Genomic DNA, 21,949 nt, shown 5'->3' with positions numbered 1-21,949 from the left:
TGTTCATTACAAATGACCTTATTTTTGCTTTTTATAAAAAATAATTGTATGATGCAATACATTCATTCCATTCTTGTGAATCTTCTATTGTTGGTTGCTCCTGGATATTGTGTTGTTGTGTAGTGGTACAGTGGAGTGACACTTGTCATACTCAAAGTTCAAATAGCCAATATGATTGATGTTGCGCCATTCAGCGAGCGGGATTAATTCTAGTGTTTGAAATACCTAGAATCATTACAAAAACACACAACACAGGACCAAGCTTGGCATTGGATTTAATTAACCAATGTTTAAATGTACAGACAATGACAAAATAACTGAAAAGATAAAAGAGCTTGTGCTCTAAAAAAACAGTTCTCTTAGCTTGTCCTGCCTTGTGCATAATTCATTATTATCTGCAATTATGCCCGCCCTGCTTTCAAGACTAAAGTTTGTGCAAAGCATTATCATAGTTAATTGTCTCTTCCACATAATGTAGAGACTACAGTAGGAAGTAAAGCAGCATCTATTTGGCCCATTCTTCTTGTGATAGTGTAGCTACAATAACACTTCTACCAAGACTCTGCTTTTCAACCCCATAATAACCCTTAATACCTGGAATTTAAAAAGCCATTCAAACAGATAACACTGCAATACTGAGACATTAAAATGCCACCTAAGAGTAATGATTGGCTCTGTTGCTAAGCAGTTAAGGTATAGGTACTTAATGACCACATTCTAAGGGTTGGATGGATTCAAGACTTAAGCCAAAGGTATCATGACTTTAAAGGCTCAGTATTTTATATACATTTCCATACTACGAGGTTAGAACAAAACTGTGAACATGATAATGCCCTTTTAGTGTAAGAGCTGTTTGAAAAGACCACCTGAAATTTCAGCCTCTTTTGGTGGGATGGAGTTTTGGCCTGCCTGTTGAAATCACCAGGCAGTAAATTAGTTAATAGACCAATAAGAAAGAGTTCCAAACCTCTCTGCCAATAACAGTTAGGACTGTATGGGAGTGGTCTTATACTAACAACATTCTTGCTTGAGAAATTGCACATTTTTTCCTTTCTTTTTCCTAGGGGTGATTTTTTAAAACAATTTTTAAACCCATCACAGTTGGGTACTTAATTGTTACCAAGAAATGATTTGATATCGAGATAAAAAATGGCTGCATTGGACCTGTAATACTATGAATACTGAGACGAATACAAGTCTAGGTCTACGTTCCAATATGTCCATAGGTCCACATTGGAACCTAGAGTTAAGCTCTTATATGCACATTCTAGGTTGCTCTAGCTGATTCTTCCTCACCAGATGACCAAACAGGAAAGTATTTTTTATTTTACTTCACAGTCAGTCTGTCTCAAATGATACCCTATATAGTACACTACAAACAGTGCACACAATAGGAAATAGGGTGTAATTTGAGTACCATTCATCACATTTCAGTCTTTTTCATAAGTAACTTTGTCAGCCAGCATAGTTCACTTCACAGTGTAGTTGCTTGGTTGGTGTCAGCTCTACCGTTTGCGGACCTTGGTCGAACCTGGGTTGAAATTAGCACCAGGAGCATACTGTAAATATTTGAAAGAAAACATCCTATTTTCGACCCAAGTCTGGTACCCTAGTTCTAATCTGGTTCTCTGCCTGTCCCCAGTGTCTATGCCTTGCTCTTCTTCTGCAGCCGGGTCCTGGTTGGTTCTGTGAGAACCAGTGGCTCCTGGACCACCATGGCAGGGTACTTCCTCCCCAACATCTCCACTTCCACCTTCTGCCCTACAGAACACAGCTCCACTGGCAGGTAGGCAAACGCCAGGCTCTGCTGGGTGGTGTAGCTGTAGGCCCCAGATGTAGTGTTACCAACCACCTAGGAGAGATAGAGAAGGTTGCAGGAATGCAAACGGTGGGTGGAAGTGTAAGCTTCTAATGTTGTGTTGCCTCTATACACCCCCCCCCCCCACACACACACCTTAACCCCAAACCTTAACCCCAAACCCTAACCCTTAAGCCTAAAATAGCATTTGAACAAATTAATTTAACAAAAACACTCTGTTACTACTACAAAATCAAATCAATTTTATTTGTCAAATGCTTTGTAAACAACAAGTGTAGACTAACAGTGAAATTGTTTCTTACCTTGTCAGAACATTCTGGTAACTTGTCAGGACACTGTGGTCTTTATAAGGTAGGAAAACAATGTACACACACACACACAGCTCACCTTGCCATTGAGCCAGATAGTCTCGTTGCCCTCGGGGTCAACATCATCCGTTTCCATGGTGATGTATGACAGCTTCCTCTTCAGACCTTTAGCTTTTATCTCCTGCAGCGCTGCCTTACCGATGAAGTCAGCATGCTGGAGACAGACAGGGAGAGATTTGAGAGTGTTGGTATGTGTGCTTTATTTATAAGTAGAATAAATAACCCCAAAAGGAATACAGGAGTGTAGGAGAAAATGTTAAGTAGACGTAGTAGGCCACAATTTCATAACATCTAAAAATAAGCTACACGTTTGAATATGACACCAATATTTGAACACAGTGGTTGACTGGTGAAACAGCAGTAGCTAGTAACAATGTCTACCTTGTTGAGTTTGATGAAGTAGTCCAGACCAGCTTCCAGGGGGTTGGTGTCACAGTTCATCTGATGAGACAAAAACATCAGTCCAACAGCCACAAACAACTTAAAAAGGTGTGTGTACGTACCTCTGCACCCCAGCCTCTGAAGCCTTTCTCCAGTCGTAGTGATGACATGGCGTAGGTACCAAAGTTGTCGATGCCCTCGTCCTCTCCTGCTGCCATGATAGCCTGGTACACAGCTGCCATGTCCTTGTGAGGAATGTACAGCTCCCAGCCCAACTCACCTGAACCACAGTCCGTTAGTTGAGCTGTACATGCACTCACATGCCACACATACTCTTAAAAATGTTTAAGCCCACAAACACACCTGTGTAGGAGATCCTGATAGCTCTGAGGTTGATGCCACCCAGTTGAATGGGTTTGCAGTGGAGGAACTTAAAGCTTGCATCGCTCATGTCCTCCTGAGTGAGTTTCTGTAGAACATCTCTAGCCTTTGGTCCAGCCACACCCAACACCCCAATGTCCTCTGTCACGTTGGAAATATCTACATCATACGCCCCCTCTGCTACCTCCTTCTCCATCCACCTGGGGTTAGGGAGGGATCCATGGGGTTATATTTATAACTTCAAGGAACTCAAAAGGAAACGAAACACTGGCACAATGTTGATTCAGCTAATAAAAGTCTTCAATATGAACTTTGATTAGTTGAATCATGTATATTAGTGCAGGGCTGGAGCAAAACCCTGCACCCACATGGCCCTTGGAGGTCACCACTAGGGGTGATATACAACACCAGCAGACTGTGTTGTATAAGGCAAGGGCTGATTTCAAGGTTTTACTGCTAACCTACAAAGCATTACATGGGCTTGCTCCTACCCATCTCTCTGATTTGGTCCTGCCGTACATACCTACTCGTACGCTACGGTCACAAGACGCAGGCCTCCTAATTGTCCCTAGAATTTCTAAGCAAACAGCTGGAGGCAGGGCTTTCTCCTATAGAGCTCCATTTTTATGGAATGGTCTGCCTACCCATGTGAGAGACGCAAACTCGGTCTCAACCTTTAAGTCTTTACTGAAGACTCATCTCTTCAGTGGGTCATATGATTGAGTGTAGTCTGGCCCAGGAGTGTGAAGGTGAACGGAAAGGCTCTGGAGCAACGAACCGCCCTTGCTGTCTCTGCCTGGCCGGTTCCCCTCTTTCCACTGGGATTCTCTGCCTCTAACCCTATTACAGGGGCTGAGTCACTGGCTTACTAGAGCTCTTTCATACTGTCCCTAGGAGGGGTGCGTCACTTGAGTGGGTTGAGTCACTGATGTGATCTTCCTGTCTGGGTTGGCGCCCCCCCTTGGGTTGTGCCGTGGCGGAGATCTTTGTGGGCTATACTCGGCCTTGTCTCAGGATGGTAAGTTGGTGGTTGAAGATATCCCTCTAGTGGTGTGGAGGCTGTGCTTTGGCAAAGTGGGTGGGGTTATATCCTTCCTGTTTGGCCCTGTCCGGGGGTGTCATCAGATGGGGCCACAGTGTCTCCTGACCCCTCCTGTCTCAGCCTCCAGTATTTATGCTGCAGTAGTTTATGTGTTGGGGGGCTAGGGTAAGTTTGTTATATCTGGAGTACTTCTCCTGTCCTATCCAGTGTCCTGCGTGAATTTAAGTATGCTCTCTCTAATTCTCTCTTTCTCTCTCTGAGGACCTTTTTTATTTTCTATTTCACCTTTATTTAACCAGGTAGGCTAGTTGAGAACAAGTTCTCATTTACAACTGCGACCTGGCCAAGAGCCCTAGGATCATGCCTCAGGACTACCTGACATGATGACTCCTTGCTGTCCCCAGTCCACCTGGCCGTGCTGCTGCTCCAGTTTCAACTGTTCTGCCTGTGATTGTTATTATTATTTGACCATACTGGTCATTTATGAACATTTGACCATCTTGGCCATGTTCTGTTATAATCTCCACCCGGCACAGCCAGAAGAGGACGGGCCACCCCACATAGCCTGGTTCCTCTCTAGGTTTCTTCCTAGGTTTAGGCCTTTCTAGGGAGTTTTTCCTAGCCACCGTGCTTCTACACCTGCATTGCTTGCTGTTTGGGGTTTTATGCTGGGTTTCTGTACAGCACTTTGAGATGTCTCAGGGTGTATGAGAGACAGAGAGCTGAATGAATAGTTAGAATAGAGATTAATTTGTTTTTAATGTGCTGTTTGCCTATTGGAGCAAAGAGAGGGGCCGTTAAAGTAGCAGCTGCTGTAACTACCAGTGTTTCTAAGTGGGATAGAATAATGTTATATAATGGATTACTGAATCCTTTTATATGGGACGGCTAGACTCTACACCTTGTTAGCTGGCCTGGGATGCTTAGAGTCTGTCTGCCTGTGTTACCTGAGGTCATGCAGCTCTGATCCAGATCCTGTGATGAGGAGGAACTCTCCAGGTGTGAGCTGGGTAATGGTGACCTCAGCGTAGACTCTCCCAGTGGGGGTCAACATGTGGCTGATGTTAGTCAGGCCCACCTGACAGGGGAGAGAGTGAAACATAAATATAACCTAAACCTCTGCCTGAGCAGCAAACAGATCACTGCCACCTGTTGGCAATAGTGAGTTATATAGGGACTTATACAGTGGTGCAATGAGCTGTCCATGAGAGTCAGTGAGTTTTGCCTAGTGCGATGCAATGATACATTTAGTCCCTCTCGTTTTGGGCCTAGCGTTGGTGAGATACAGTAAGATGTGATATAAAAGCACAGTGAGTTGTGTACAGAATAGTTGTAATACAGTGAGTTGTGTACAGAATAGTTGTAATACAGTGAGTTGTGTACAGAATAGTTGTAATACAGTGAGTTGTGTATATAATAGTTGTAATACAGTGAGTTGTGTACAGAATAGTTGTAATACAGTGAGTTGTGTATAGAATAGTTGTAATACAGTGAGTTGTGTACAGAATAGTTGTAATACAGTGAGTTGTGTACAGAATAGTTGTAATACAGTGAGTTGTGTACAGAATAGTTGTAATACAGTGAGTTGTGTATATAATAGTTGTAATACAGTGAGTTGTGTACAGAATAGTTGTAATACAGTGAGTTGTGTACAGAATAGTTGTAATACAGTGAGTAGTTGTGTGTAGTGTTAACCTTACCTTGGGCATAGTGTTGGCGAACAGTCTGTCCAGCAGTTTATGAGAATCTTTCCCTTTAACCATGAACTTGCCGAAGGGTGTCAGGTCAACGACCCCAACCTTCTCCATCACCAGCTTACACTCCCTCCCCACCGGACCGAACCAGTTGGTACGCCTGAAACTGGGCCTGGGGAGTAAAGACAGACACTTGTGGGTTAGTTACTTGGTTAATTTAAAATGTAATAGCAAAGTATTGGCTGAGACAGACCTGCACAGTTGTGAAGAGGGCATGGCAGTGCCTCTTTCCTTTAAGGAGGTTGAAAAGATTTGGATCCTCAAAAGTTAGAGCTGCACCACCGAGAGCATCTTGACTGGCTGCATCACCGCATGGTACAGCAAATGCCCCGCCCTCGACTGCAAAGTGCTACAGAGGATGGTGCGGACAACCCAGTACATCACTGGGACCGAGCTCCCTGCCATTCGGGACTATATCAGGCAGTCTTAGAGGAAGGCCCAAAAATTGACAAAGTCTCCAGCCACCCAAGCCATAGACTGTGCAAAGCTGTCATTTTTTTTATTAATCTTTATTTAACTAGGCAAGTCAGTTAAGGACAAATTCTTATTTACAATGACGACCTAGGAACAGTGGGTTAACTGCCTTGTTCAGGGGCAGAACGACAGATTTTTACCTTGTCAGCTTAGGGATTCGATCTAGCAACCTTTTGGTTACTGGCTCAACGCTCTAACAAATGAGGACAGAATTTTACCACGCTATGCGCTTCTGCACGCAGAGGGCCCGTTCTGTGAGCTTGTGTGGCCTACAAAGTTTGTACTCCTAGACGTTTCCAGTTCACAACAAAAGCACTTACAGTTGACCGGAGCAGATCTAGAAGGGCAGAAATGATAAAAACTGATTTGTTGCAAAGGTGGCATCCTATGACGGTGCCAAATTGAAAGTCACTGAGCTTTTCAGTAAGGCCATTTGGCTATGGAGATTGCATGGCTGTGTGCTTGATTTTATACACCTGTCAGCAACAGGTGTGGCTGAAATAGCCGAATCCACTAAGTTGAAGAGGTGTCCCCATACGTTTGTATATTTAGTGTATTTATTGGGTAGAGTTGGTTGCCAGACTTAACACTTTGTTATAAAATAAGTCATACAAAGACATGGTGTTAGGAAGGAGACTATTCACTGCCAGTACTTACATAACGTTGCATCACTGAGTCCTTATACAGTAGGTTGTGTAGTTTTACATATGGAAAACTATTTTCATATACCATGGGCATCATTTCATAAAGAAATCCCACAGGTGGTGCTAAATTCTCTGAGTCAATAAATAGCCTAGTCAATCACTGGTGGGTGGTCAAGTGGAAGCTAACCCTGGGTTTGAGTTGGCCAACAATCTTAAACCGGCGTTTAAACGGGCCAACTGGAACCTAACCCTAAGTTTGATCTCCAAAACACCTCCAGCTCTTAAAACAAAAGTGGTTTCAGACCAACACCTGATGAAGTCAGACTAATATTATCAGTCTATAAGGGTATTGAACAGTAGCTACACAGGATTTATTTCCCACGGCATTACCTGTAAATAAATGTGTTTTGATGTTCTCTAAATGGTTCTATTGTGCTGGCTAGAGTAACTGTTACATAATGCCATGTTACAGTCGGTGAGCTCACCTCTAAGACCCATTGGGGCTGGCTGATATTTTCACAGGGGGTGGTCTCCACTCCTCCACTGGGAGCTGTCCAGCCTATCCTAACCTCCCCCCTTCCATCCCCCCCAAAAAAGAAAGTCCTTGAACATTCTAACACACTCTCGGCTGCACCAGGACGAAACCACACTGCTGTCATGTGCCCAATTTTTGTTTCTTCTTTTAAGTCCATCAAAGCATATACCATATACAAAATGAATTTATATGAATGTAGGTACAGAAATTGTTTGCTCTGTGGAAAATGAATGTCCTACTAGTCAGTGACAATTACATGGAGTTGAGTTTGTGACAGCAACTATGTGAGATAGGAAATCCCAGGACACGGTGTCTATAATACTATGATCTTCTATGTAATGGAACTCCTTACCTTCTAACGACTCTTGTGTACCTTGTGAGCGTCAGAGCAAAGCATGTTACACGTGTGTTCATGAGAGTCTCATAGATAACTTTTAATAGTTCGTATCTTAAACTATTCCGACTCCACAGATGTTTTTGTAATAAGACCCGGCCCTGGCCCCTTCGGCATCCACCCTTGTCTCAAAAACAACTCAACCCCAGTCAATCACACAGACTAATGGTTGGTATCTGCAGATGCAGACAAAATAGACAAATCCAATGGTATGACTCTGTAGCTCAAAGGGGTTTGAAGTCCTAATTCATGCCGGCGTTATGGTGGGACTCATTGGGTTAACGCTCAGTGTACTGTCATATTTGTACTGATTGATTGACTGGTTTGGTATCTTACTTGTAACCGGCATTGTCTCCAGGCTTATAGAACCAGTGAGGCTGTTCCCAGCCGGCGTGGAACCCCATGGAAGCTTTTCCCTTTAGCAGCTCATACACACCACTCGTCCTGTTGGTTGGACGGCCAGCAAAACGCTCCTCTTTAGGGTAGCCCACTGAGAGAGGGGGGAAGGAGAGGGAGAGCAGAAGGGGGGGGATAAAGAGAGAGAGAAGAGTTTTGACAGCATGAGCGGTCGTGAGTAGATGCGCTTGTTTTGTGATCAAAGCGAGAGCTACAGGTAGTGACGTGTGTACATCTGTTCATATCCTTTACTAGCTCAGTTATGGATCATTTGCAGTCAGCAATGGGCAAGTGTATGTTTCCTACAAGAGCTCAAAATCTTTGAAAAGTGAGTCAGGTAAAGAGCTTTTTTTGTCTTAAAGGGAGGGCTCTGTTCTAGGCCCTCTCCTATTCTCGCTATACACCAAGTCACTTGGCTCTGTCATAACCTCACATGGTCTCTCCTATCATTGCTATGCAGAACACACAATTAATCTTCTCCTTTCCCCCTTCTGATGACCAGGTGGCGAGCATCTCTGCATGTCTGGCTGACATATCCGTGTGGATGACGGATCACCACCTCAAGCTGAACCTCGGCAAGACGGAAAGGACTGCCCGTTCCATGATCTCGCCATCACGGTTGACAACTCCATTGAGAGAGCGCTAAGAACAGCTTGGCGTGATCCTGGACAACACCCTGTCGTTCTCAACTAACATCAAGGCGGTGGCCCGTTCCTGTAGGTTCATGCTCTACAACATCCGCAGAGTACGACCCTGCCTCACACAGGAAGCGGCGCAGGTCAAATCCAGGCACTTGTCATCTCCCGTCTGGATTACTGCAACTCGCTGTTGGCTGGGCTCCCTGCCTGTGCCATTAAACCCCTACAACTCATCCAGAAACGCCGCAGCCCGTCTGGTGTTCAACCTTCCCAAGTTCTCTCACGTCACCCCGCTCCTCCGCTCCCTCCACTGGCTTCCAGTTGGCTATCCGCTTTGGTGCTTGCCTACGGAACTGTGAGGGGAACGGCACCTCAGTACCTCCAGGCTCTGATCAGGCCCTACACCCAAACAAGGGCACTGCGTTCAATCTGGCCTGCACCACTGAGGAAGTACAGTTCCCGCTCAGCCCAGTCAAAACTGTTCGCTGCTCTGGCCCCCAATGGTGGAACAAACTCCCTCACGAAGGACAGCGGAGTCAATCACCACCTTCCGGAGACACCTGAAACCCCACCTCTTTAAGGAATACCTAGGATAGGATAAAGTAATCCCTCTTCCCCCTGAAAAGATTTAGATGCACTACTGTTCCACTGGAGGTCATAAGGTGAATGCACCAATTTGTAAGTCGCTCTGGATAAGAGCGTCTGCTAAATGACTTAAATGTAATGTAAATGTAATGTGTTGTATTTTGAGACGGATTTGCATAAGCTAAGTAGGTAGAATGTAGCATAATTTGTCTGATTCTCTGTAATAATGGTGTGGGAATAATGATGCATTTTATTTTGTAAAGTGGTTTCTTGCATCAAACACCACTATAACATGGTCAGTCACCTTGTCTGAAGGACAAGTGGATAAACAGGTTAATGTCAAGACCTGCATGTTTTTTTCAAAAGTCTCATGGAATCTAGGCCTACATTAACTGCTACTGTAGACTGAATGATAGAACAGCTATGTCCATGTTAAAATATTATGGGATGCATTTTCTCCATTGCTTTTGATGGTAGACTACTCTCATAGGCCTACATTATGATTAAATAGCCATAGTAGCATACTTGACCACTTAACTTCAAATCAAATCAAATGTTATTTGTCACATACACATGGTTAGCAGATGTTAATGCGAGTGTAGCGAAATGCTTGTGCTTCTAGTTCCGACAAATCTGTAGTAACCAACGAGTAATCTAACCTAACAATTCCACAACTGCTACCTTATACACACAAGTGTAAAGGGATAAAGAATATGTACATAAAGATGTGAATGAGTGATGCTACAGAACGGCATAGGCAAGATGCAGTAGATGGTATCGAGTACAGTATATACATATGAGATGAGTAATGTAGGGTATGTAAACATTATATTAAGAGGCATTGTTTAAAGTGGCTATTGATACATGTAATACATAAAGATGGCAAGATGCAGTAGATGGCATATACATATGAGATTAGTAATGTAGGGTATGTAAACATTATATTAAGAGGCATTGTTTAAAGTGGCTTTTGATACAACTTATAGCGGGTACAGCCTCAGTGTTTACAATAAACACACAAAGTTGCACAGGATTTTCACAACCTTGAAGTTTGTGCATAGCAGACCTGAAAATTTGCTCAGTGATGAAAAACATTTGAGGGAACATTGGTAGTGACTACTCACCCATGTTGTTGAATCCATAGGACTCTCTGGCTTTGGCACACAAGTAGGGTACAGTGGTCCATTTTCCATACCGGTTGGGGTCACACTCAATGAGGTCATAGGGGGGTTCCCCTGTCACGATCCAATCACTGAGGAACTTCCCAATGCCACCGGCGTGGATCACTCCATACCTGGGACACAAACAGACCCTGAGGTATGCCTTTAAGCTACAAACTCCTACTCCCTGTCAATCAAACATAACAAGGCTTTTATAGTTCCCACAATAGGGAAGATGCTTCGAACTTTCACACTACACCATCCAGTCATATTGATTTCAGCATCCACCCGAACCCATCACACACACAAACACTCCCGTTTACCCAAAGCCGATAGCGGTCCAGTAGTTACGTGCTCCCTGGTGCGGTCCGACCATAGGAAGGAGGTCAGGGGTGTAGGTGATTGGTCCAGATACAATGTTGATGATGTCAGCATTCTTCAGCACAGGCACCATCTCCATGGCCATCTCTACGTGGTGCATGATACGGTCCAGGTCTGACTCAAACAACTCCTTACCAAAACCTGTTCAACACACACAGAGAGATTACAACTGAGGTTAAGGCATAGAGAGCGAGGGCGAGAGAGAGGGTGAGAGAGCGATAGAGAGATCAGCAGACAGACCTGGTGGTACTCCATCTCTAACCCAGGAGTCCTGCAGCACCATCTTCTCCTCTTTCTCATAGGGTCCAAACAGCAGTCCATCTCTCTCCTGTCTGAGGTAGTAGGAACCCTCCAAGTCCCTGATCACTGGCAGCTCTGCCTTTAGTGCCTTTACCTAGACACAACAAAACACAAACTTTATTAAACATCAAATCAAACGCTGTTAAACATCACAACACATTTACTGTAAAATATGCACAATGAAGGATAGTTAAGACAGTAAGACATTAAGATGTGATTCAATTAGTACCTCAGGCACCGTTGCCGTGACAACATACTGGTGATGGACAGGGATAGTGGGGTGGTCAAAGCCAATCTGCTGGCCAACTTCCCGAGCCCAGAAACCTTTTGACCAATCAAAGATTAGTAATGAGTTCATGGTCTACACAGGAAATTGATGAGTTTTGATGAGACCAGGAAGCAGTTAACACAGACAGTAGGGAGAAAGACACCACCAACGTGTAAACAGCCATCCCTGAACCGCTCCAGTCTCCACCATAAGGAAAGGAAAACAAGGTTAGGAATAGTCTCACACACACTTACACTCTCTGCCCTCTACCAACCAGCCTTCACTTCTTGAGACCAAAACACTGTAAAGCCAACTGGGTCCCACAGAGGATTGTAAAAAGATATTGACATAAATGGAGGCGTGCGTGTGTCAAAGGGATGTCTTGAGCATATTAGAATCCCATATACAGAATGTATAAGCTGGCAGCTAAGAAGAGTGAGAGCATGACTTACTACAGTACTATGGTGTACTCTATGCCACTCAGATATGGGCTGTATTCAAAATTGTACCCTGTGTAGTCCACTAGTTTAGGCAAGAACCATGGGTCACTGGCCAAAAGTAATGCACTATATGGAGAATAGGATGCCATTTCAGATTGAGACCTGCTATATTACACTAACAGAGTTAGCCGTCTGAATATGGCTCCAACATAGAGATCCTATTAAATTACTCCAAATGTTTTATCTTTATTCTAATTCCGAATTTTAAGGGCTCCACATCTTAGGACAGGGGTTCCCAAACTTCTTAACTTTGCTTATTTCCTGCAATTGTAAACATTGTCATTGGGTGCAAAGAAAATGTTGCAGTTTTAAAGCAAACGTTCTATACGTTTTGCAATGTCTAATGTGTATTCATGTGATATTTGAGCGAAAAAAAATTACAACAATATCTTTGGCCAATTTTTGGGGGAAAAACATTAGCTGACATGGGCTAGTTGATCTGGATAGTTCTGACAAGTTAGTCACTGCATACCTTAGAGATATTTCTAACATGACAAGAGGAACTGATGATGCACTACCCAATTTCGAAATTGCACCTTATGCATTCTACTATTATAACTTTCAAGAGTAAGTTTAAAGCCCCCCCCCCCCTAAAGTTGGGTTAATAAATAAACCGTCAATTCGTAAACTCAATCCTCTGTCTGGACAATTGTTCCTTTATGATCTAGTCAGGTCATTACATTGGTGTCAGAAGTAAAAACATTGATAAAAGTTAGCCAGCTAGCTAGCTGACTTCTGTGGCTAGCTACCGTAGGTGAGAACGGGGTTGAAAATGCTTCGAGGGAATCCGAAAGTGAAGGTGGAAGTAAGGGACGATTATGGCCAAGAAGATGCGTGTGCATGGACGTCGGAGGATCTGGCTGAAGAGATCGCCAGGGCGTCGGAGCCCAGAGGCCGCTTGAGGGAGGACGTTAGAGTGATGGCGGCTGAAGCGGGCATGAGTGCCTCGTCGACTGTGCTTCGCGCGGATTATGGTGGGCGGACCGAAGGGGTGACGCCGCCGAGGAATCTGGGGCTCAGGATGTAAACAAACATGGCGGCGCCCAGTTCCAGGCTGCGTCCGTATCTGTTAAGACACCGAAGTATTCCGGTAAGGCGGATTGGGAGCTTTTCATGCTCAGTTTGAACTGTTAGCTCATTTTAGAGGGTGGTCGGATGAAGAAAGGGCACTGCAGTTGGCTTTATGCCTCACGGATGATGCTCTGGGCTGTTTGATATTGATTAGCCCCGAGGACATACGTAATTATGGTGCTTTAGTGGGAGCACTGAGGAGGCGCTATGGACAGTGTGTACAGCCCGGGCTGCTGCGCTCCGAACTGAGTAATAGACGCAGGCAGCCTGGAGAGCCTCTACCGGTGCTAGCTAATGACATTGAGAGCCTCTCTCGGCGGGCATATGCTCACATGCCCCCCTCCGTGCAGAGCGAGCTAGCACGGGACCCGTTCATACAGGCGCTCTCTCCTACGGAGCTGCGCATACAGACCCAGCTGGCTCATCCTGAGTCATTGCAGATAGCCTTGGAGATGGCTTTGGAGAGGGAGCTGGTGTGGGCTGGGGCTTTGGTGGGGGTGCAGTCCGGAGCCGGAAAAGCCTGCTGAAATGACAGAACTCATACGTGCTGTGTCACTACAGGCGACGCGAAACACACGCCTTGGTCCCAGGATCTGCTGGGGTTGTAGCCAGCCAGGCCATCTGCGCCGAGATTGCCCCATGTCCCCCAGAGCTCAGGGAAACGGCTCAGGGTCCGCATAGACCGGGTAGTGCGGACCCCTGGCTTTCTTTCCCAACCACCATCTTCTTCAGGAGGAGCCCACTGGCACAGACGGGGAAGCAAGGCTCCACTTGCCCCAGAAGAAGACGAGGGCAAGCGGATGGAGCCTGTTGTTGTGGTGGGCTGGACCTGTGTTGGGGACTTTTGTCATGTCCCTGTCACTGTGGAGGGGGTGCCCTGCTCTGTCCTGGTGGACACTGGGTCCACAGTAACCCTGGTGAGGCTAGATATTGTGCCAGGTTCTACTCAGTGTGAGCTCACAACTGTGCAGCTCCGCACAGTCACAGGTGAGCTGGCACCCATGAAAGAGAAGGGAATAATGACTGACAGTAGGGGGCAGGTCTGTGTGTCATCCTGTGTGGGTGGCAGCTGTGCAGGACCCTTGTATCCTGGGGTTGGACTTTCTTAGGAGCACAGGCTGCCAGTTAGACCTAAATGGGGGCACACTGAGCTTCCAGGGAGGGCCAGCAGTCACCATGGCCCCCCCTAATGTCACATTCACTCAACCCAACAAACCCTTTACTCCAACAGTTAAAGCAGCAGAGACTCATGGCTGCCCCCCTCCCCCACATCTGTGTGTGACTTTTCCCCAGCCCCCCTGTCACATTCCCCCATACCTCCACGACACAGCCCTCTGTGAGCCCGGGCCGCGCCCCTCCAGCCCAGCTACCCCAGATGGGAGAGGAGAGGACACTGTCTGCAGTGAGGGAGATATGGGGGAGGGACTGTGTTGGTCTTGACCCCGAGCAGCAGGAACGGTTGTGGCAGTTGCTGTTTGAATTCAGAGACATCTTTGCGCTGAGTGAGGAAGAGGTGGGTCAGACTCATTTGGTGCAGCATGAGATCGACACAGGTGATGCTCGACCCATCAAGATGCGTCCCCGCCGTATCCCGCTGGCACGCCAGGAGGCGGCAGACAAGGCTGTTTTGGAGACTTCATCGAGCCTCATACCCCATACCACGTATCGATGAGTCACTGGGCCTGGTTAGCGGGTCCTCCTGGTTCTCCTCACTAGACCTCCGCAGTGGCTACTGGCAGTTGCCCCTCTCCCCAGAGGCCAGAGCTAAAAACGTGTTCTCCACTAACAGAGGATACTGGCAGTTCAAGGTCCTGTGCAACGCTCCAGCTACTTTTGAGCATTTGATGGACAGGGTGCTGGATGGCATCCCGACAGCAGTGTCTGGTATACCTCGATGACATCCTGGCCCATGGCAGCTCCTTCCAGTCAGCCCTGGTGGCGCTACGGCGTGTGCTGGAGAGGGTGGCTGCCGCAGGTCTGAAGATCCACCCGAGAAGTGCCACTTCATGGAGGAGAGAGGTGTCCTTCTTGGGCCACAGAGTGGGGAAGGACGGGATCAGCTCCATGTCAGGGGCATTGTTTGACTTGTTGGGGGCTGTCCGAGACTGGCCCACCCCCACCGACCAGCGTCAGCTGAAGAGCTTCCTGGACCTGGCCTCGTACTACAGGGGGGGCGAGCGAGGTTTGTACGGGGATTCTCAAGCGTCGCTGCTCCCCTGAACCGCCTGCTGCCGAAGGACAAGGCTTTCACTTAGACAGTGGAGTGTGAGGAGGCGTTCAACACCCTCAAATGTGCACTGATTGAGGCCCCGTGCTCGCCCCCCCCTGACCTCACCTTGCCCTTTATCCTGGACACAGACACGAGCAATGTGGGCATGGGTGGGGTGCTGGCCCAGGTGAGGCCAGAGGGGGAGAGAGTGGTGGTGTACTTCAGCAAAACATTTGACAAACATGAGCGCCGCTACTGTGTCACCCGGCTGGGGGCTCTTGGCTGTTGTGGCCTCCGTCAAACACTTCAAGTACTATCTGGGTGGCCAGCCCTTTACTGTAAGGACTGACCACTCTGCTCTCCAGTGGCTCATGTCGTTCAGAGAGCCAGAGGGACAGGTGGCTCTCTGGTTGGAGGAGCTTCATCCGTATGACTTCACAGTGGTGCACAGGGCAGGGGCACGCCACTCCAACGCCATGTCCCGTCGGCCCTGTACTGCAGACGGCTGCCGCCACTGTGAGCGGAGAGAGGAATGGGAGAGAGAGCTGAATGCAGAGGAGGGGGTCTGTGCCACAGTGTGTCGGGCAAGCGGGCCTGTCTGCTGTGAGCTGCAGACTGTCAATATGGCTGAATGGGGGCAGCAGCAGGGACAGGACACAGACCTACAGCCAGTGCTACAGTGGGTAGAGGTGCAGGTGAGGCCACCATGGGAAGAGGTGACAGCGCTCTCACTCGCGACCAAAGGGTTGTGGTCAAAGTTTGAGAGACTGCGGCTGGCTGATGGCGTGCTACAGCGCGCATGGAAGGAGTCGGCTACGGGAGAGGAGAGGTGGCAGGTGGTGGTCCCAAAAGCATTGCGGGAGGCTGTGCTCCAGAGTACTCATGGGGGGGTGGGGACAGGACACTTTGGGGTCACAAGATCACTGCGCCGCCTCAGTCAGGGCTTTTACTGGGGGCAGCACAAGAGGGATGTGGAGGACTTTTGTCGCCGCTGTGACAACTGCACAGTGAGAAAGGGCCCCCCAGGCCGCTCTCATGCTCAGCTCCAACAGTTCCCAGTGGGGGCTCCCATGGAGAGGGTGGGAGTGGATGTAGTTGGGCCGTTCCCCACCACAGACAGTGGAAACAGCTGGGTGCTCACGGCCATGGACTATTTCACAATATGGCCTGAGGCCTATGCTCTGCCTGACCAGGAGGCAGAGACCATCATCGACGCCCTGACAACGGGGATGTTCAGCAGGTTTGGAGCTGCAGAGTCCATCCACAGCGACCAAGGCAGAAACGTTGAGTCCCGTGTGTTCGCCACCATGTGTGAAAGGCTGGGTATGCACAAGACCTGCACTACTCCTCTCCATCCTCAAAGTGATGGCCTTGTGGAGCGCTTCAACAAAACGCTTGGGCAGCAGCTGGCCATCGTCTCTTCCAAACACCAGCGTGAGTGAGACAAGCACCTGCCTATGGTCCTCATGGCATGCCGCTCCGCTGTCCAAGACTCCACCTCCTGCACGCCTGCCCTCCTCATGCTGGGGAGAGAGATCCTCACCCCTGCGGAGATGGTGTTTGGTCGGCCCCTGGATAGCCCTCATGTTCTCCTGGGGCCGGAGTATGCCCGGAGACTCCAGGACTGCCTGGAGACAGCCCACACCTTTGCCAGAGAGCAGCTGGTGAATGCAGGTGTGAGGCAGAAGAGGAACTATGACGTGCACACCCGGGGAAGGCACTTTGTTGCTGGGGAGCTGGTCTGGGTCTACAACCCCCTAAGGAAAAAAGGCAGATGCCCTAAGTTGGAAAGTCACTGGGTGGGACCCTGCAGCGTCCTGGAGAGGGTAGGGGAGGTTGTTTAGCGGGTGCAGCTTCCTCCCAGGGGGAGAAAGGTGACACTGCACCGGGACAGGTTAGCCCCATTCAGAGGGGCCTCTTCTCCCCAAACCCCAGGGAACCCCACAATTCCCCTCTCTGGCAATGACATTCTCCAGGCACCCACCCCCAGGTGCCGCAGACAAGGCTCCAGACAGCCCACTCCCCCTGTCTCCCCCCCGTGTCACCACGTGGTTCCCAAGAGCCACGGACTGTATTACCCGTTCCCACTTCCTTGTCCCCCATATCCCTGCCTTCATCCCCTGGTTCCCAGAGGGGCACTCTGCGAACCATCACGGCCACGCAAGCAAAGGAGACCTCCGAGTCGCTTCAGAGACTTTGTTTGTTCCCACGGGGACGAGGGACTTTGGTGGGGGGCTGTGTAGCGTCCCGCACAGACAGCTGTGTGTTAGGCTAGTAGGTGGTTGTGTTGTACTTACCAGTACCCAGTGTTTGCGGGGTCCGACATGCCAATCAACCTGCCAATCACGGGAATGCCTGGAATGTTCTGATGCCGGGCATCCTGGCGGTTGGCGGAGTGGCGTGGAGGGGGGTTGGGCAGGGGGATGGAGCATTGGAAGTGAAGACCAGGTTTAGCCTTTGTTCTCTCTCTTATGTCTGGCCTTCACAAGAGAAGGTCACGGTTGGCTTGTGGGTTATCCTTCATTTATTTGGCGTGGGCTACGGCCAAACAGTAGCCTGTGTAAAGTTGGGTTAATAAACCGTCAATTCGTAAACTCAAGCCTCAGTCTGGAAATTGTTCCTTTATGATGTAGTCAGGTCATTACAGTATTGCACAACTTTATATATATGCATACACTACACCAAATAGTTTTAATAAGAGGCACCCATAAAACTGTACACATAAAATTATTTATGGCATAACCTCTGTTACAGCAAACTGACTACTAACCAGTATTCATGGGTTGCATGTTTAGTCACAATCTTGTTTTGAACGTTAGTTTTGGACTGATTCCCAACAGCATTCTACTCAAATACATTGTCAATGAGTGTTGATAAAGAGTTTATCAAAAAGTGCATTACAATGACAAATCAAAAAAGGAAGAAAGGAAAAGCATGTAATTTTGATGTCACGGGATTGACTTTAGCTAGCTAAAACTGAGGGGAGGTCACCGGATTTTAGCTAGCTAACATTAGCATTGCTAGCTATTTGACAAACTTTGCTAGCTAATAACATTGCAATCTGTCTAAAGTCAATTTGATGATATGATAATGCTGGAAAAGTTGTTCCCTACTAAATATTTTAATACTTCAGCTAAGTCATTGTATTTCCAGGCACTATAGTTTAATTTAGACTAAACAGTAGTTAAGTATTCGTCCAGAATGACTGTGCTTATCACAACTTTACCAAGGGCACCAACCACTATGTTGCTGCCGATAAAGGGCGGCTAGAGAACTTTCATAATAATGTGATACGGCGACTGAGTGACGGAGGTGCAACCTATTGCTACTGGTCCCTAGCCAGACAAACAATGATTTGTGGGGCGAAAGTCCGACGTGTGTCAACTGCGCTCTCTCTCTCTCTATACACACAGACACACACCATGGCCCCTGCTGCCACCACAGCTGTTTGTCCCCACAGATCAGACTGGTAATGGCCTGCAGGAACTAGTTGTGACGGGGAATGGCAGAAGTCAACAACTGGGGTTATCCGCTGAGTTGCAACTGCTCCACACCAGACACTGGCTCAAATACAGTGCATTCAAAAAGAAGTCATACCCTTTGATTTACCACATTTAGTTATGTTACAGCCTTATTCTAAAATGGATTCAACCCCCCCCCCCCCTCAATCTACACACAATACCCCATAATGACAAAGCAAAAACTGTTTTTTAGAAATGTTTGCAAATGTATAAAAAAAATCTAACTGAAATAATAATTATTCAGAACCTTTACTCTGTACTTTGGCAGCGATTACAGCCTTGAGTCTTCTTGGGTATGACACTACAAGCTTGGCACACCTGTATTTGGGGAGTTTCTCCCATTCTTCTCTGCAGATCCTCTCAAGCGCTATCAGGTTGGATGGGGAGCATCACTGCACAACCATTTTCAGGTCTCTCCAGAGATGTTAGCTCGGGTTCAAGTCCAGATTCTGGCTGGGCCACTCAAGGACATTGAGACTCCTGCATTGTCTTGGCTGTGTCCTTAGGGTTGTTGTCCTGTTGGAAGGTGAACATTCAACCCAATCTGAGATCTGGAGCAGATTTTTTATCAAGGACCTCTCTCCGTCCATCCTTCCCTTGATCCTGATTCGTCTCCCAATCCCTGCCGCTTAAAAACATCCCCACAGCATGATGCTGCCACCACCATGATTCACCGTAGGGATGGTATTGGCCAGGTGATAAGCGGTGCCTGGTTTCCTCAAAACGTGACGCTTGGCATTCAGGCCAAAGAGTTCAATGTTGGTTTCATCAGACCAGAGAATCTTGTCTCATGGTCTGAGAGTCTTTAGGTGCCTTTTGACAAACTCCAAGCGGGCGGTCATGTGCCTTTTACTGAGGAGTGGCTTCCATCCGGCCACTCTACCATAAAGGCCTGATTGGTGGAGTGCTGCAGAGATGGTTGTCCTTCTGGAAGGTTCTCCCACCTCCACAGAGGATCTCTGGAGCTCAGTCAGAGTGACCATCGGGTTCTTGGTCACCTCCCTGTCCATGGATCTTCTCCCACGATTGCGCAGTTTGACCAGGCGGCCAACTCTAGCAAGAGTCTTGGTGGTTACAAACTTCTTCCATTTAAGAATGATGGAGGCCACTGTGTTCTTGTGGACCTTCAATGCTCCATACATTCTTTTTGGTACCCTTCCCTAGTTCTGTGTCTCAACACAATCCTGTCTCGGAGCTCTACAGACAATTCCTTCGACCTCATGGCTTGGTTTTTGCTCTGACATGCACTGTCAACTGTGGGTATATAGACAGGTGTGTGCCTTTCCAAATCATATACAATCAATTGAATTTACCACAGGTGGAGTCTACGTTGTAGAAACATCTCAAGGTTGATCAAACAGGATGCACCGGAGCTCGATTTTGAGTCTCATAGCAAAGGGTCTGAATAATTATGCAAATAAGGATTTTTTTTTTATACATTTGCAAACATTTCTAAAAAGCTGTTTTTGCTTTGTCATTATGGGGTATTGTGTGTAGGTTGATGTTGATTTTATATATATATATATTTTTTTTACCCATTTAGAATAAGGCTGTAACGTAACAAAATGTGGAAAAAGTCAAGGGGTCTGAATACTTTTGGAATGCACTGTACATAAATACTTAAACTACATGTAGGGTCTGATATAATCGCTCATTTTAGATTCTGCTTTCTCGCTCTCAAATTGGGCAGTTTGGCTGATTTGAACATCAGTGTTGTTGACATTTTCCAGCTCAGAGGGATGTACGTACTCTACTTTTAAAGGTTGCCTTGCACCAATTCTGCAGAATACAGCTAGTTGGGCCAGGGCAGAGCTTCTGAAGGAGTCAGAGTAGACAGCACACATGTTTACAAGCTCCCTGTAGGAGGACACACACAGGGCCATTCACAGACCCTCCCAGGAATAACCTCTAATGAATGGACTCATTGGAAGTGGGGCTGTCTGACACAGGCTCAGCCATGTCCAGAGTACAACCACCTCCACACCTCTAACTAACTAGTTAATTTCCCTCCCTCGCTTATATTTATGAGCACCAGTAATAACCTAAATCGTTTCTGAAGGCCAGAGACTCTGATAAACAAGGTTTCTCTCTCTCATTGAGACACTGTCCTTTCACTGGGGGTCTCAGTGTCCTGTGCACCTTTAGTAGGTCACAGGGCCAACTTTTGAAACCGATTCTTCAGGGGGAGTGACATTCCAAGAACCACAACCCTTTACCTTACTCTGTGGGTTCTCTTTGGTCAAGGTGCCAAACAGTGATGGGGTGTAGCATTATGAAGGTAGGGTTGGAGAAGGGGAGGTAGAGATGGAATGGGTGAATGTGGGAGTGAAACAAGGGGGAAGGAAAGGGGCGAGTTTGAGACAGTGGAAGGAGAGAAGGAATAGGGTGAGTGTGGGACTATAATTTGTGTGTTATTTGTGTATTGTATTTGTGAGACATTCTACTGCACTGTTGGAGCTACTGCAGAAACATAAGCATTTCACTGCACCTGCTATAACGCCTGCAAATATGTGTACGCAACCAATAAACTGATTAGATTAGATTTTTTATTTTATTTTAGAAGGTGGGAGGGATGGAATGGAATTAGTGTGGGAGTAGAGGGAGGGAGCAAATGAGAGACTGTTTGTGGGGAATGCTACAGCGGTACTTCAGGATCTGCTTTCACGTGGAGTTATTTCTGCACACCATAGCGCCAGCAAGCATAAATCACGTATCCTACCCTGCATGTCGAGGGGTGAACCCCCAAATCCCACCACACACACACAAACAACTCACCCACCCACTAAAGGAGAGAGAGTAGTTTGACCTGAGGGTTAGAGAGTTGTATTGTAATGAAAGATATAAACTTCCCAATGATATGTATAGAGTGGGAGGCTTCCGGAAGTGCTCTTCACAAAAGATCCTCCTCCTCCTCCCAGGGTTATTCCCACAAATATGAACAAAGCTCACAAAATGTCCAAAACTCAACCACAAATCAGTGGGCCTATTCCAAAGTATAATAATGAAGTTGAGAGATTTAGCTCCAAAGTGAAGGAGTGAGTTTAATGGGTGTAGTAGCTACTGTTTATGAGTACAACCAAGGATGTTCTGATAAAAAAAAAGTCGCCCACAAAACCAAAACTGGACAC

The 21,949-nt window shown here is 47.1% G+C and overlaps 1 protein-coding gene across 1 annotated transcript in view; it reads right to left on the bottom strand.

The window, feature by feature from the left end:
* Window positions 1–258: 258 nt before the first annotated feature.
* The window catches only part of dmgdh (dimethylglycine dehydrogenase), a 29,713-nt gene continuing 8,022 nt past the window's right edge, over window positions 259–21,949 (bottom strand). The window contains exons 6-17 of the mRNA XM_029650074.2: window positions 11,482–11,576; window positions 11,193–11,346; window positions 10,895–11,093; window positions 10,536–10,705; window positions 8,129–8,282; window positions 5,692–5,857; window positions 4,939–5,069; window positions 2,932–3,149; window positions 2,691–2,848; window positions 2,569–2,628; window positions 2,207–2,341; window positions 259–1,852 (exon numbers count right to left, since the gene is read on the bottom strand). Of these exons, the coding sequence (XP_029505934.2) occupies window positions 1,646–1,852; window positions 2,207–2,341; window positions 2,569–2,628; window positions 2,691–2,848; window positions 2,932–3,149; window positions 4,939–5,069; window positions 5,692–5,857; window positions 8,129–8,282; window positions 10,536–10,705; window positions 10,895–11,093; window positions 11,193–11,346; window positions 11,482–11,576 (1,847 nt within the window). The 3' untranslated portion in view covers window positions 259–1,645. The remainder of the gene's footprint in view (window positions 1,853–2,206; window positions 2,342–2,568; window positions 2,629–2,690; window positions 2,849–2,931; window positions 3,150–4,938; window positions 5,070–5,691; window positions 5,858–8,128; window positions 8,283–10,535; window positions 10,706–10,894; window positions 11,094–11,192; window positions 11,347–11,481; window positions 11,577–21,949) is intronic.

This window comes from Oncorhynchus nerka, linkage group LG4 (genome assembly GCF_034236695.1).
Source record: "Oncorhynchus nerka isolate Pitt River linkage group LG4, Oner_Uvic_2.0, whole genome shotgun sequence".
Taxonomy (NCBI): domain Eukaryota; kingdom Metazoa; phylum Chordata; class Actinopteri; order Salmoniformes; family Salmonidae; genus Oncorhynchus; species Oncorhynchus nerka.
This window is presented reverse-complemented; position numbering and strand designations above follow the sequence as displayed.